Raw genomic sequence first — 15,954 nt, 5'->3', positions numbered from 1 at the left:
GCTGACCCAGTTTGCATTCTGGACCATCAGTCCTGACAGCTTTTTGGGTAACTCTTCACCAGAAATGGGGGGAAATGAGCACATGGGAGCCATTTCACATCAGACTTCCTGACTGATAGTAGCAGTGACACCAGATGAGCTTTGGCTGCACCAAATACTGGGCCTTTGCCTATTTTTATTGCTTATGGAACAAGAACTTTGCTTTGTTCTTCAGGGCTGATTCAAGAAAGTTTAGACAGGCAGTTTCCTTTCACGGGTAACCTGTAAGGCCTTGGGATGGCTCTGCAGTCGTGTAAGAGGCAGCTCTGTTGGCTGCTGCAGCGTTTGCCTCCCTCCTCCAGCAGGCAGGTGCTTAGCTGTGAGGTGCAGTGCTCTCTTGGACGCTCTTTTAAAATACAAACTGGTATTTCAAAAAACACAGTAGACCACTAGCATGAGTTAAAAGATGTAATTATCTTAGTGATGTTAAAAACCTGGCATTTTCCCTTTAAAGACTGGAAATAAGTACACTTGGCACTGCCAAGTGTAAATAGTGGTGCCTAACAAGAGGCTGTGCCTTGTGTGGGGAGCGGAAACTTTGCCACCTTCCGAGTCAAGTCCATCTTGCAAAATGCCAATTATGACTGAATTTTAGCAAAAAGCACAGATAGTTTGTAGGCATCCTGTGTAAAAAAAAAAAAAAAAAAAAAAAAAAAAAAAATCTTGAAATGCACAGATTTGAGCATCCATTTAAGAAAGAGCAAACACACTTTTAAAAAAAATTGTATTTGGGAGGGGTGTAAATGACACATCCTGAAGGGGTAGCAGCAGTGGGATGAGCAGCTTTACAAAAAGTGTTTCTCCTCCTAGTGATACCAAATCACACTTGGGGCAAGGGGGAGGGAATCTGATCTTTTCCATACCTTGACATCTCTTGGTTTCTTCCACATCACAACCTCATTTGAACTTCAGCTTGTTCCCGAAGGAGTTCTTTAAAAAGTACAGCACATCTTTGAAATGTGGGTCACCTCTATTACAAGACAGCATTTAGAATCAGAATGAAATTCATGTCATAGAAGTTCTGGTTCTCTTCTCAGCTTTCTCGCATTTTACCTCAGTCATTCTGTGGGAATATTAGATAACTGCAAATATACATCAGTCTTAATTGTTGGCTACAGATGTAGGAAGAATTAAAAATGAGTTGATAATTTCTCAGAGTAGGTATTCACTGTGCTAATACTAGTCTCTCACCCTTGGTCAGAGAATTGCCTGGGTACTCCTGGAATCCAGAACCTTCACAAGTTGATAGACTCTTGCTAATTGTTGATACAGCTTTGAAAATCTGATTTTTCTTTGATAATTCTAGCTATTGCATTGGCCATAGGGCAAATTCCATATATTTTGTCTTTTTAATACATGTATCTATGCATGTACCCACAGCTACACTTGTATGCACAGGATCTTCATTTGAGGTCAAAGGGGTTTTTACTGACAAAGTAACCTGGTAAGATTGATCCTGACGCAGGATCTAAGTAAGCAGCAGGTATACTTGGGTTACAAGAAACTTCATTTTCTCAAACAAATGGAGTTGCATGTCTTTCTCAGCTTTTTATCTGAAGTGTTCTGTATGTAGGATTCAGGTATTTATTTTCTTTGTTTCAGTATCTTAAGTCTTTGTGTGCTCAGTATAGATTTATGTTGATATTTAAAAATCTTCCGTGGTGAGAACTGGCTATCTTCTTATGGGATCCTTCTTTGCATGAAAAGCATCTTGTTAGCCCACATGAAAAAGAGGCTATTATACTGACTGTTTATTGTGGATTTGTATGCAGGACAGTGGGCCCAAACTTGATTGACGTTCTACAGTTGACCACTATGTGTTTTTAGCAATAAACAATTAAAAGTCAGCAATAAAAAATGGCAGTATGCCGTGGAAACACTTGATATGAAGTCACACATGTTTTTCCAAGCAAGTTAGAATCTCGAGTTGAAATTTACTTACAGCTTAAAATTGGATGGATGGCTGCTGAAATTATGTATTAGATTTGGTCTCTTGAGCCATGGTAGGTAGAAGTCAATCACAAGAACTTTCCAGAATATTTAAAGTAAAGTTGCTTTTCTCAAACCGGATGAAACTCTGATGCTGTACATACAAGCAAATATGAATATTCTTGTTGAATATCTAAGGTGAGTTGTCCCATCAGTGATGTTGTAGAAGGGATTTCCCCAGCAAAAAAAATTTACTTTCTGACTCTTAACACTAGTTTAATCACAGCAAGCCTAAAAGTTGTACTTTCAGATCTTCATCAAAAAGGGAAATTATTTAGAAAAATTTACTTTCCCATTTGAAGTGTATACTTTCCAATATATTCCTCTTCTATTGGTAGTTTGACTTACTGGCATGTTAAGTTGCACTTTTGATACATCTTAAAATTAAAAATTAGTGCTTTTCTTGATGTAAATTGCTATCTTTTAAATTGGGTACATGTGGAGTTAATATAACTATGGAAATCAATGTGGAATCAAAATAAAAGCTGCTTTACTTGCATTATTTTAAAGCTGAGGGTAGACTAGTGTTTATTGACTGTCAAAGCCAATTTTGTAGGTATGAGTATGTATGTATGCTTCTTTTGCTTCCCCAGCTTATAGAGCTCATGATCATAAAACTTTTAATTTGAAATCTGCACTGTGGAATGACTCTTAGAAGGCTGTTTTCATGGATTTGCCAAGTTGCTTCCTCTGTGTCACTGAGAATGTCAGCAAGGCTTTGAAATGTTCCCTGCAAACAGCTTTATCTTGTAGTGCTCCTGTCATTTGGTATCTCCCTAAAGTGAAGTGGCTACTTTTGTATTCCTGATGGGCAGGACAGATTCAGTTCTTTAATCTCCTGGTGATGTTCTTAGGCCTCTGTGAATGGGTGAATCTTGATCGTTTGGGTTAAGCATTGTGAGATGCCTAGAAATCTGGATACACAGAATTAATGGTGTTTTAAGAGTGAAATCCCTCAGACTACAGCAGTGTAGCTGGGATTTTTCTCATGGTTTTAAAAAATGCATGAGCAAACAAGCTTATTATTCATATTAAAGTGGCACAGGTAATTTTTATTGTAACTGTTTTGTTGATGGCTAAGTATATAAGCTTTGGATGAAAGGCTTTTTTGTTTATTTAATGTCATTGAGCATAATTTCATTTTAGGCTGTGGCAAATCATCCTTTCCTCTTCCCCACTTGAAGTGGAATAGTGGACAACTTTTTGCACAATATAAATGCCAATAGCAGAAAGTCACTTTGAGATGAAAACTGAGAAGCCCCAGTCCCTTTTTGGAATAGGGTAACAGGATGTGTCACAGAAAGCACGGACTATCTGTAGTATCTGTGAAAACAGTAGCACAAAGTGCAGGCTGAGGCTAACAGGGATGTCACTGCAAAGGGTATGCTTTTCTGGTGGCCCCATTTGTTTCTGATTGAGTTGAAAGACTCCTGGTGAGCTCTTTCTGGTAGTCTTTCCTGTTCCTTTGTCATTCTGGTTGTCTTGGCAAAGCTTCAGAACTAACTTTACCGTGCAGTGTCCTTGAAGATCTCACAAGGGCCTTTTTAGGAGCAGGACATTGCAATAGCCATTCTGTCACCAAATACACCTCGATAGTCGCTTTTGTTGCCACTCTGTGCGGTCAAGTATGTGACGTTGCTAAAAAGTTTCTTCTCTCATAGGATGGTTTTCCTCTGAAATTCTTGTGCTTGTTTGAAGCTTTTCTGTACCACTATTGTGTGCCTTGGTCACACACATGGCACACTGATGAGCTCTTAAAAAAGAAATAATTGCAACCTAGATTTGCAGGACTGCTTGCTTTTCAGCAGGACTAGAATATTTAGGACTCGACATAAAGATATTTAATGGCTTTGTACAAATATTATGAAATCAGACACTTGTAATAGCTTGGAATATAATTTTGGCAAAGAAATATGCTTACTTAATATGATGATCTTGTGATCTTTGCTGTTGGTCATATTTATGTAAGTATATACTGTGTGAATTTTGATAGGGATTTGGCCATAGACTTGTATCAGAATTGGGGCAATAATTTGACATGGTCTGGTCTTGCTAGGACATTTGAGTGAGCTTGTCTCCTGCCCAGTAAACTAAGACATGCTACCCCATTACCCTCAGTATAAAAGATAAGTGCCCTCAGCATCACAAATGTGGTGCAGCCAAATCTGAAGCACTTCTGGGTTTATGTTGTGGTGTCATTTGTCAGAAGTTATGAAGTCATGGAACAGCCCATATCAATGCAGCTGATGCTTGTGCAAACTTGTTCTAAAGTGTTGATTATGTACAACAGAACAGTGTTCCTGGCTTGGCCATCATCCTCTTTGCCATCTCTCCCCCAAATACAGACTGCTTTGCCTCATTTGAAGGAATAATGTTAAGGCATCGCAGGCAGAAGATATTGAGGTAATGCTATGACACTGTCTGGTAAGATGTCATGATGGGGCAATGATTTTATTTAAAATTAATTAAATGACCAGGTTTTACATAGATGAACATGCAAGCTTCTCAATTATATTCTATTTTAAGCTGACTTTTAAGTTTGGGTTTTTTTATTTAAATCAGGTGAACAGGTTAAGTTTGTGGTAAAGCTTTTTTTCTTCCCTTTGCTCACTTTAGGACAGTGGTTGACTGAATTTTACATACAAGTGTTTGTATTTCATGTTGGTATAATACCTCAGACACATGAAAAAGATCAGCACTAGAACTGTGGCATCTGTTCACCTGTGTAAAGGCAAGTTTCCACTCGACTAGATTGGATTATGAAATGCACATCAAGGGAAGACTGGAGTTCAGGGTGTGTATTTAAGCCTATTTTTCATCTGAGTGGTGGTGCCTTCAGTGGTGCTTCACCAGGTTGTTCTCTCTTTGGAGACAAAGCTGGGGCATAGGGGGAGGAATCTCCAATTTATCTTGGTGTGTAAAATCTTGATTGCAGTCAACTGGGTTTTAACTTGTTTTATTCTGGTTTCCCACTCTCTGTGGACATACTGCTTTAAATTAGGATGAGGCTATGGAAGGATGGGTAAGTGTTTACACTCCTTGTCTCATGCCCCTAGGTTATGATGTTCAATTCAGAAGTCTGCTAGCTAGCTAGGTAAAACACTACTCCAACCAATTAAGTTTAGAAGCAGGGAAAGATAATGGGCAAATGCCCTTTTTAATGGATCTGTATTAACTGGGAGCTAGCCTTTTCTCATTTTTAGCTGTGGTACTAACTTCATGGTGAAGCATAACTTAATTAACAGAAGGGACAAACAAACTGACTAGCAAATAGAATTTCTTCTGAAGATACTTAACTTTCTTCAGGTAGTGGAAGTAACTCCTGCCTCTGAGGTGAACTTGCATTTTTTTTCTTAGGCTGTTGGTTTAAAACTTGTCAAGACTCAAAGACATGCTGATTTTAATTCTTCGGATTGGATATTGCAGCATAGAGCCTGGAGATTGCTCACGTACTTGGGTTGCATCAGGAATTTTTCCAACTAGGTGTTTTACCCGTCATAGCCAGTAACTGAGGCCTCAGAGGGCAGTGCAGGGAGTATTGTAGAGCATCGTATATTCTCTATTCATCCCATCTACTTAACACCTTCATGCACTTAAATCAGTTCCCAGATCTCATATTACAGGAATATTTTAATTTTTGCTTAGGGACAGGGAGTCTGACAAAGCTGTGAAGCTTTGGTCCTGTTTGGGTGGATGTTTTTTTACCCTGTGCATTTGTTAGCCAAGCTGGAAAAACCCTGTTACAGACACTTGAGTAATGTGTTGCTTGCTTTTTTCTTTGGTATCAGAGGGCAATGATTTCATCATAGCTTGCCTTTCAACCCTACAAACCCAGCTGTCTGGGAAAGACAATAAATCTTTTGGAATTCTCTGTGTTGTCACTTTTGTACCCAGGAGCACAAGATTTTAATAAATGAACTGCCTTATTGCTAGCAAATGCATCCTTTTAGGCCTTTGATCTCTTCTGTGATTCCAAGTGGATTTTGTACTTATAGTTGAGATAAAGGGCAGGTCTTCCTCAGTTTCTTCTTATTTTTGTTCCTGTGTTAGGGTACACAGCAATGGTGCACTATACATGCCTCACAGATGAATGTCTCCTCACCAAACAGTGCCAGCCTCTTCTGTTCTTTGAAAATCTTGTATCTCAGCTGCTTGCTATCTTTTTGGACTCTTACATATACTGCATTATGTCTCTCTTAAATGGAGGATAACATGAAAAAAATACACATATTTTCTTAGCCCAGGGTGGCCTAATGCTCTCTTACATTTATTTTCCTATCCTGTTCCTTGTAAGTATGACATCTTGCTGGCTTTGTCTTGACTAGACTTCCTCAATGATGTGTTGCAAGTGTGTCGTTTACTATGTGTTTATGTTCTTGCTCATGAGCTTTGAGGGCATATTGGGGATTATTAGTGTCCCTAAGATCGTGAGCTTGCATATCCTCAGCTCACAGGTACTGCGATGAGTGTGCTCACTCATGCATGGTCCTAGTAAGCATCTTGTGTGTGCTTTTTCCCTTGTAGTAGAAGGGATTAATTAAACTGAGCTTCATTTCTTTGCACAAGCTGTTGGAGTCGGTGGTGAGAAAATAAAGTGGAAACTAATGGTGTACCATGCAGAATCTGTTGGACAGTTATTTCTGTGATTGTGAGCTGGCTACTTTTGTTCTGAAAAATTAATTTAGATCTTGTCTCCAGTAGGCTTATGGATGTTCAAGAGGGTTGTGAGCAAATATCAAGGATATTTCTGACTAACACTTTTTTCAGTTTTATTTTTTTAACCCTAGAATCATAGGTTTGAATGAAAAATGTATTGCACCGAACTATTTAAAACTGTGTGCATTGGTATTGCAAAGAAAAAAGTGAGAGCTCTGGAGGGAACAGGAAGTAGATTCAATGTATAGTAGGAGAAATTAAAGTAGAAGTGAAAGCCAGTTGTGTGCATTATGGCTTGATGCTAAACAGACATAGAACAAGTTACCGATAAGCTTGCGTTTTTTTCACCCGAAGTGACTTGTACACCAGGCCCCACAGAACACAGTGCTGCACATAGTGTGTGGATAAAGTCACATTTGTCTGGACACTTCCTGCATCTGTTGCTAAAGTGTTACTAAAAAGCTGCTCTTAGGTTACTTGTGTGAGGCAGAGCTGCAGTTCGTTACTGCTATTTTTCTTCTCCTGTAGCATTTAAAAATTTTAATCTTTAGATGTAACATGATGCATGTAGTAAGGGGTAGGCTTTTGGGTTTACTTCCACTACCTGACTTCTGACCTGTCTCTTCGTTTATGGAAATGCCTAGGAGTTGTCTGTCTGTCCCATGGAGGTATCTCATGCTGTAACCTCTGAGCAAGAGTGGTTCCCCAGTCTCAGCCAGTGAGTGGGGATAACAGCGGTTGTCTGTAAACCTTCCATAGTCTGTTGTCAAATGTATTTTGGAAACTTGCCCAGGCACAGAGGATGATTTTCCTAGTACACTCTGCATCTGTGCTGTTATCCCTGTCCAGGCTCCATGCGTAGCATCAGTCTGTCTGGCCACAGATACTTAGTGACACTTAGTCAGCTGCTGTACTGTTGTGTGGGGACATTTATGCATGCCGATGGATGCTTGTGTGAAAACTGCTGCATTAGGCATGCATAGGGTTAGAAATTAATGCATTGCTCCAACAGTCATCATAGGCAAAGTAGATATAGCAGATTTGCATAATAACTTGTTTTGAAGTTCAGTTGGTGATACGGTCTGAAATATTTATTTCCTGTGATTTGTGATTAAAGTTGCTTGCTGCAATTCTATACAAAAGCAGAATCTTATATAATGTTTGTTCTAAAAAACCTCTGGTCTGGGGAAGGGAAGGTTCTGCATGAAAGCACAGGATATCAAGAATTTGCATTCCCCCGTGCCCCCCATTACAAAAAGGTAATTGCTCAAGACATCAATTCTTTCTAAAATTCTAAAAATTGCCAAGGCAGGTTTTGATAGCAAGTGAGATTGCTTTCTTCACTCTCCAGCATACAGCGTTGCAAGTTAGTGATACCCTCTAATTTTCTATGAAGACTTAAGTCTTCTGTTGTTGATGAAGTAGTAGTGTTTTCTAAGTATCTCACTGTAACACTTCTGATTGACATCGGGGTCCTTTCTTCAATTGTGTTTTCTAAGTATCTCACTGTAACACTTCTGATTGACATCGGGGTCCTTTCTTCAATTAGGATAGTCAGAGATGGTTTAGGAAAAAAAAAAAGTTGTATTAGAGGCCTTTGTCAAAAAGGGCATGCTACCAATGTACTACCCAACACGCGTGGTCATATATATATTTGACCACAAGTATGATTTCTGTATTGGCTGATAAATGCTAGGATGCTTGTCTGGTTTGTTTTGCTTTGAGACATCTAAAGCAGGAGATGATTGTAGAACCTGATAGTCTGTTCTAGATAGTAAGGTTTAACGTGTTTTTGTTCAGGGATCACTTGCTGTAGTGCTAATAGGCACATTATCCTGCTGTCCTTTTTCAGTATGTGCCCTGAAACATTCAGGCAAATAGTTGACTTGACTGTTTTGGTGTCCAGCTGGTTTGCTTCTAACCAAAGTTTTGAGGATATTGCTGTGTCGGGAATTATTCTGAATAGTCTCTAAAGAATTTTCACTACTGTTCTTCAACTGCAAGAGGAAATTGCACTCCCTCCAACTTCGAGAACCTAATTACCACTTCCTTTGGAAGAACATCTGTAGGGCTATGAATGAGTGAGCTGTAACAAACAAAAAACTTCTGTGATGTTCCTCCACCTCATTGGTTCCTCGTGTTCAGTTTCTATCACAAAGCCCTACCTAGCCTTTCTTCATTTTAACATACTTCACAGAAAACAACCCTTTTGAGCCTGCTGCCCATTCATAAAGCAGTCAGATTGGGTTATCTAGCTTGCAACAGAGGTATTTTCATAAAGGATCTGGTAGGTTTTCCCCTATTAGTAATAGAGGGAGAGCCACTAAGCCCTTGATTATTTGAGCCTCCGAACTGAAAAAAATGGGGAAATATGAGTTGGAGGAGGAGTTAAATCTTTCTCCCACTCCCTTATACTTGGTTTAAAACCTGCCAGCCCCTCAGAGTAACTCATCAATCACATAAACATTGACCTAGTTTTTGGACAGGAAAAGTATTAAATGCTTAGCTTAAAAAGTAAAAACAAAATCCCATACCCCACCAAAGAAGGACATCTGTTTCTAACTTCAGCTTTTTATTTTTTTATCTTTCATTTTTTTTGTTGGTAAATCTCCCAGACAACAGCAGTTCTGTAGAGAGTTTAAATATGAAGGAATGGCAGGACGGGCTAAGGGCACTTCTACCGAACATTAACATCAACTTTGGTGGACTGCCCAATGCTTCTTCCCCCTCCAACGCCAACCACAGTGTACCAACGTCCAACACTGCCACCACCGACAGCCTGAATTGGGACAGCCCTGGCAGCTGGATGGACCCCGCAATCATCACAGGTAACCGTTTCTCACTCCTTCAGCTCTGCTGGCAAACCATCAAATGGGTATTTGGCACAAACTGATATACATCTGGAAAAAGAAAAAGTCAGTATGCGGTGGTCTCTTCCAGCTTCCATCCACAAAACCTCAAGGGTCCAGGAATTTTTGTGGAACCACTAGGCATAACAAAGCATCACTTAGGCCTTTGCAATGTATGCCCGGGACCTTTGCAGGCAGTCAGGCGGATCAGCGCTTATCTGTAGGGTCAACGTAGGTGTCCCTTCTGCCGGACAGCATGTCCGGTATGTGCGCCGCTGGTCCTGAGGCACTGAAGGCATTCACTGGACTTTGTTATTTAAAAAGGGACATACTCCACTTGTTTATAAAGCTCTCTTTTATAAGGCTGTCTGGTTGTGTTTCCCCATTAGGGAGGCTGAAGCATGATTCAGGTAGGCAGAGTAGGTGGTGAAGCATGCAGCGTGCTGGTAGTTTGGTGTGGCAAGGTCATGTCAGCAGGGATGCTGTCCTTGTGCAGGATGTTTGATAGAAAAATGTGTGGTTTACAAAGTGCTCTGAGGGGGAGCTTTCTTCTATCTGGTTTTAATGTTAAATGTTTTGCGGGCAGGGTAATTATACATTAATAACGTAAAATGCATTCTCTGTACAAACTAATCATGTTTTCTCACTGTTGCTTTTTGTTAGGTTAAATTGACGTCCTTCATGCTCGACTTGGTGCTTCTGCTCTGACTTGCCTGTATCCCTGTTTTGTTTCTCTTTTCTTCATAGGTATCCCAGCCTCCACAGGAAACAGTTTAGACACCCTTCAAGATGACAATCCTCCACATTGGCTAAAATCTCTTCAGGCCCTCACAGAGGTGGACGGCCCCAGTGCAGCACCATCACAGACGCACCACAGTAACCCCTTCGGCACACAGATCCCTCTGCACAGAGCCAGTTGGAATCCCTACTCTCCTCCTTCAAACCCCACCAGCTTCCATTCCCCACCTCCAGGCTTCCAGACAGCCTTCAGACCCCCCAGTAAAACCCCCACAGATCTACTACAGAGCTCAGCGCTGGATCGTCATTAGGAAAGGAGGAAAAAGAAAAAAAGAAAAAGAAAACCCAAAACGTTAGAAATGCAGGAAGTGTCCCACCCTGACTCCTCCCCATGCCCACCTACTGTTCCCTGTCATATCTTTCTTTCTGAAGAATCCAGTTCCTGATCAAATCTCCCCCCCCAAATGCAATGCCATCACAGGGTCATGACCGTATCTTTTTGTTAAGTTTCTGCTGAGCCAGTGTTTGAAATACACTGTTTGAAATATTTTCTAACCATTCTAAAGAGGGGAAAAAAAAAAAGAGAGAGAGAGAGAAATCAAAATGCAGTCTCAATGCTTAAGGAGAATATTACTGTCTTACGTCTTTTGCACATGAGTATTTCTGCCTAGTGGAGATGTGTCAATCTGCAGTAGGGGAAAAAAATGCAATGCAGAATCAAATGCAGAAACGTGAAAAAGGTATTTAATTTAAATGAAGTTACTGAACCTGTGGGACAAGCAGTGGCCTAGCATTTATTTTGCATTCAGTGTGGCACTACACAGGGAAATTGCTATGTTGAGTTTTTTTTTTGAGAAGGGGATTTTATTGTGTCAGTCAGTTTGACACGAAGTGTGTTGAAAGACAAAACACTTATAGCTATGAGTAACTGGCATGTTGCTAAAGAGTGGTTTAAAGAGGGGAGAATAAGATTTTTCTTTAATTTTGGCTTTAGATTTAAAGTAAACATTAATGTTTTAAAAGTATTCTCAGATTTAATACCTAGTGTATACATAATATTATAAGCAGCTGAAACACGAGTGGTATTTACTTCAGTCTTTCTGTCTCCTCTGTCAGTCTCTCTTTCTTTTTTTAAAAAAAACAGATTCACCTATTTAGGGCACTCTGGGATAGCACTGCATTGGGGCCACATGATCACCATCAGGAGCAACCTCTGACCTCTGCCTGCAGCTTTTACTTAACCCTGTAGTTTCTGGACGTTTGTGCAGTATTGAAAAGACAGAAAAAAGAAACAGATAAATAAACATGGTTATAACCTGACGCTAAAACTAAAACCAAGGAAATGTACCTCTTTCTTCAGAATTAAAACTAAAATCTTAAATAAAACAGAAAACTTGATGATGATTTTGTTTGCTTTTTGTTTTTTTTTTTTTAACTTGGATTTTTGATTACTGCATCTGGTAAAACTGTATGTCATTGCATTTTTTTCCTGTTCATCTAAACTGGAGCTACTTTTCCATGGAAATACTGCTTTGCATGATGACTTCTGTATTGAAAGGTGGAAAAAGCATACACGCTTTAAACTTTTAAAGGGATTGTGGTTTTACTCATGGCAATAGCTAGAGGCTGGCTGTCTCTAGGCTTTATTGGTGTCATCTATTTAAATCTGAAGCATGAAAAACTTGTTTATACATTCTGAATTAAATGCCATGGCATTTGGGACAGGTAACTTGCAATAATGTGTCTGAAGGAGTGGCAGACAATTCTAGTCGCCTGTCCCTGTTTCTGTCAGCATCCTCACTTAAAAATGTAAAAATAATGTCACTGCGCAACAGGGGTTGAAGAGCTCTTTACACAGAGAAGGGCTCCAACAAGCTCTTGTACTTCCAGCCAAAGATACTTAAAACCAGGACTTGTAATTGGCATGCTGGATTGATGTAGCTCGTGAGGATGGCAGGAAGCCTGAAATCATAGAGATAACTGTAGAGAAGAATTTCTCATCTGGTACGAGCTGTGTAGCTCGGGCTGTCTGCCCTCCTAAAATGTTTGCTGCTGGCAGGGGCAAGGAAGGGAATCCTCACTGCTGAGCTGTGGGCATCTATCAGGAGCAGGAGGGACTGGGAGGGGGAGCAAATCCTGAGTCAATCACTGGATAGGGGAGCCAGGCACTGAATCTGTATAAAGTGACTCTAAAAGTCCTGCTTCGCAGAACATCACTTTTTGGTGACTGCTGGCTTTTGCTCGTTCTTTTACCTGTGTTGCTGTTCAGTGCTATATTTACCATTGCGTTGAGGAGCTGCATGTGCTGTTGGGACAGGCAGCATTGCTGTGGGTCAGTGGCATGTCCTGGTTGCCTGGGTAACCAGGCACTTTGATGCCAGCACTCCACTGCAAAGCAGTGTGTTTTTGTCACCCAGCCAGCCCCTGCACGATCCCCTGCTGTAGCTGGTGGAGGGGGAAGGAGAAGTGTCGCCTGCTGGGACTGCAGGCTGGGAATGTCCTCTCCTGTGCCTGCTGCCACCCCGGCACTGGGGATGCAACCCAGCAGGAACAGCCTGCTGGAGGTGCTGGTGGAGATGTAATGGTGTGTGGGTTTTTTCTCTTCTCCAGTTGTTAGACATTTTTTGACCTTTTAACGTTTCTGTTGTAGAAGGGTGCCCTTCCTGACACTGAAAATAAGCAAGCCTCCCAAAGCAGCTGTACCTGCTTCCTGTGAACCACAGCAATTCCTGAAGCTGCTGCCTTCAGTTCTTGATTTGTCTGTTTGTTGTGCTTAAAGATGTACGGAGGCAAACCTGTGCCTTGGTCTGCTGCCTCTAGAAAATAGGCTTCAGCTGCTCAGGAGAGTGCTCGTTTCATGCTGCCATGCAACAGCTTGTGTGGTTGGCCTACAGACAAACTTGGTGTTCAGGAAAAAGTTTGCAACTACAATGATTTTTCTCTTTGTGATGCAGCCCCTGAAGAAAGACTTCTTGGTTGGTAACATTGGTGTTATAATATTAAAATATATCAGTTTTCAGATTGATGGGGGGGAGGGGGGCAGCTTCTGCCTCTTTTAACCTAGTTTTATCTCCTGTTGGGCAGATTCCTGCATCCCCCCTAGTCAGGAAGCAAACTGGCATTGCGCTCTGTTCAACCATGTGGAGCTCAGTTAGCTTCTACTGAGGTTTTGTTGTTGATGGACTCTTCCTGCAATAAAAATTCTGAAGAGGAATCTTTACTGAAAGGAGAGCATCCGTGTGTCTGCTTTGTCCATGTGATCATCTCGGTGCATGGCCTGTTATATATTGCGTGGACACTTGTGGCAATTCCTTGCATTAAGTGAAGACCAGCACTTGACTACAATGCTGGTGACCGAGGACTAGCGACACATTTGGTAGGTAGCGTCTGGTGGAGATTAAATTAGAGAGAGGACAGAGCAGACTCCTCCTCCAAAATGGGATATGAATGTGATGAGGGGAGGGAGGGAGTTGTTAGCCATGAATGCGTTGGTACAAGTACTTGTGCTGCATTTTCAAAAAATTCTCAGTTCAAGCATAGTAATTTGAGGGTCAGCAGTGTTGGACTGATACTAAGGGCTCCTGGGTGCTTTTTCCCCCCCTTTTTTAACTATCCAATAAGGGGATGCTATTTCTCTGGATTACATCGAGTGTAATGTCACCTTCTAGGTAAGGTGAAGAGCCATTGCAAAAAGTCCTTTTTCTTCCATAACTTCCAATTCCTACTTGCAAGTCAAGTGTGAGCAGGTATATGCCCTTATAAATGCAGTGTATTGACAGGGCTGATCTAACCATACTTAAAACACCATTGCCAACTTCTTGACAGTTTTTAATCATGAACGTAATTTTATATTTGTTGGAGTTCCTGAACTGCAAACTGTTTTCTCTGTGGTCTCAAAAGGTGTGTGGTTTTCGTGGTTTTTTTCCTGAGATGCTCATTTAATTACAGGCATTCAAGATGTTGGATTTTGGGGAAAATGCAGTGTATTTGGGTTTTCTTGGGGGGAGTGGTGGTTTGGGTTTGGTTTGGGGTTTTTTTGGTGGTGGCTTTGGGTTTTTTGGCAGTGTGGTTTGTTGGTTTTTTGGGGGTTCTGTTTTAGTATAACAGTTCAGTAGAGCTGGCCATGCTGCTGTGGAGAGATCTTTGCTTGAACAGCTTTTTTTTTTCTTCTGGGAGGAAAAGGGGACATACACCAATTTCATTTCTCACCCTTGCAGTTACTTGGGTGCTTCTTGTTTGTCCCCCTCCTCAGGGTGCATGGAAGTTGCCTTAAGTTGCAAAGGAGCTTATGTTTGCTGTTGGTCTCTGGCATACGTAAACCCATTGCGCGGCAGGTGCTGTGTTGGCTGGAACTACCTCCCTCTGGGGAAAGCTGCAGGCGCTGGAATAAAAACTTACTGGTCAGAACCGAGGTGTGTCAAGAAATGCCAAAAGGTAGCCCAGTGCTTGAAGGGTTAGGGGACTGGAGTTGTCACCAGCCTTACTCTAAGGGGGTTGTAGGTACTCATAACTTCTTGAGGGGAATGAACTCCTCTCCAGTCCAGCTGCCAGTGATGCGGATTTTCAGTGTGCACAGGGCAAATCACGTGAAGTGGTGTTTGACGTGAATCCATGCATTAAAGAGCAGTCATTGCTTTACATCTTCCAGCAGCGTGCAGCTATATGGCTCGCTATAAAAGTGCTTTCCACTTCACTGATTTATTATCATCTGTTGAAGCTGAATATGGATGTAGAAACTGTACTTGTGCTCCTTCCGCTTCACCCAAATCCCAGTATCTGTGTTTCCCTATTTGGGGATGTTCCACTGGTGGGAAACGGCTCTCAGGTTCTCTTCTGCTTATGGCTGTGACTGTAAACAAACTTTCTCGAGACTTCACCTTTTTCCCTCTTATCATAGCTTTGGGTTACAGTGTAAGAAATGGTATGGTATTTGTATGCTCTGATCTACATGAGAGCAGTGTATACAGGCAAGATCTCAATCTTCCCTTCTTTCTGGGGTTTGCCTTTGCCCTGGCTTTACTGTTGTTAGGTTTATGTGGCAAAGTGAAGGCTTCCAAGATGGAAACAGCCAAATTAAGTTCTTGCCGTACAAGCACAGGGAGCTAGAGCAACTTGCAGGGGTGCAGGAGTCCGAACTGCTGCATCGTGGAGGTTTGGGGTGAGCTGGGTGGTCCTGGCAGCAGTGCCTTTGTTACCGGCTTTGCTGATGAAAAGCCTGATGCGGTAACACCAGGTGTGGGAGTCATTTGGATGGAGATGGTGTCACTGTGGAGGAAAACAGTACAGAAAAGTCCTCGTTAGTCTAAAGCTGAGGGGAGAGTGAGCTGCCTGACCTGTGGTGGTGCCGAGCAGCCCATCTGCTGAAACAGAGACAAGGTGGAGTTTTTCCGTGGGATTCCGTCATTGCACAGTTACTGTTGCTTTCTCCTGTGAAGTCTTACTAGATTGCTATTTCTTTCCCCTAGTCCTCAGGAACTTGACCAATACTTCTCAATTTCAGAGATGCTTGGAGAGCAGGTGGGACTTGCTCAGCCCTCTCCTCTTTCCTACCAGCACAGTAACACTGCAAATGGTGGTCTAAAAAGCTTTGCTAGTGGAGGGTGGCCGTTCTTTTCAAGATCACAGTGAATCTCTTTGGAGTTTCATGCTTTAGCATTTGAATGTTACGGGTCCCAACATTAGC

General features: G+C 41.5%; 1 protein-coding gene across 8 annotated transcripts in view; it reads left to right on the top strand.

Moving 5' to 3' along the window:
• Nucleotides 1–11,675, top strand: part of CNOT4 (CCR4-NOT transcription complex subunit 4) — an 82,799-nt gene extending 71,124 nt beyond the window's left edge. For 5 of the 8 annotated variants that reach the window (XM_055711394.1, XM_055711395.1, XM_055711392.1 and 2 more), the window contains 2 exons: nt 9,300–9,512; nt 10,281–11,675. In XM_055711394.1, the coding sequence (XP_055567369.1) occupies nt 9,300–9,512; nt 10,281–10,582 (515 nt within the window). In that variant the 3' untranslated portion in view covers nt 10,583–11,675. The remainder of the gene's footprint in view (nt 1–9,299; nt 9,513–10,280) is intronic. The other 3 variants (XM_055711397.1, XM_055711398.1, XM_055711399.1) reach the window with 1 other exon arrangement.
• The last annotated feature ends 4,279 nt before the right edge of the window (nt 11,676–15,954 follow it).

This window comes from Falco cherrug, chromosome 5, assembly GCF_023634085.1.
Source record: "Falco cherrug isolate bFalChe1 chromosome 5, bFalChe1.pri, whole genome shotgun sequence".
In the NCBI taxonomy this organism is placed as follows: domain Eukaryota; kingdom Metazoa; phylum Chordata; class Aves; order Falconiformes; family Falconidae; genus Falco; species Falco cherrug.
The sequence above is the reverse complement of the archived record's forward strand: the minus strand, read 5'-3'. Positions and strand labels throughout refer to the sequence as shown.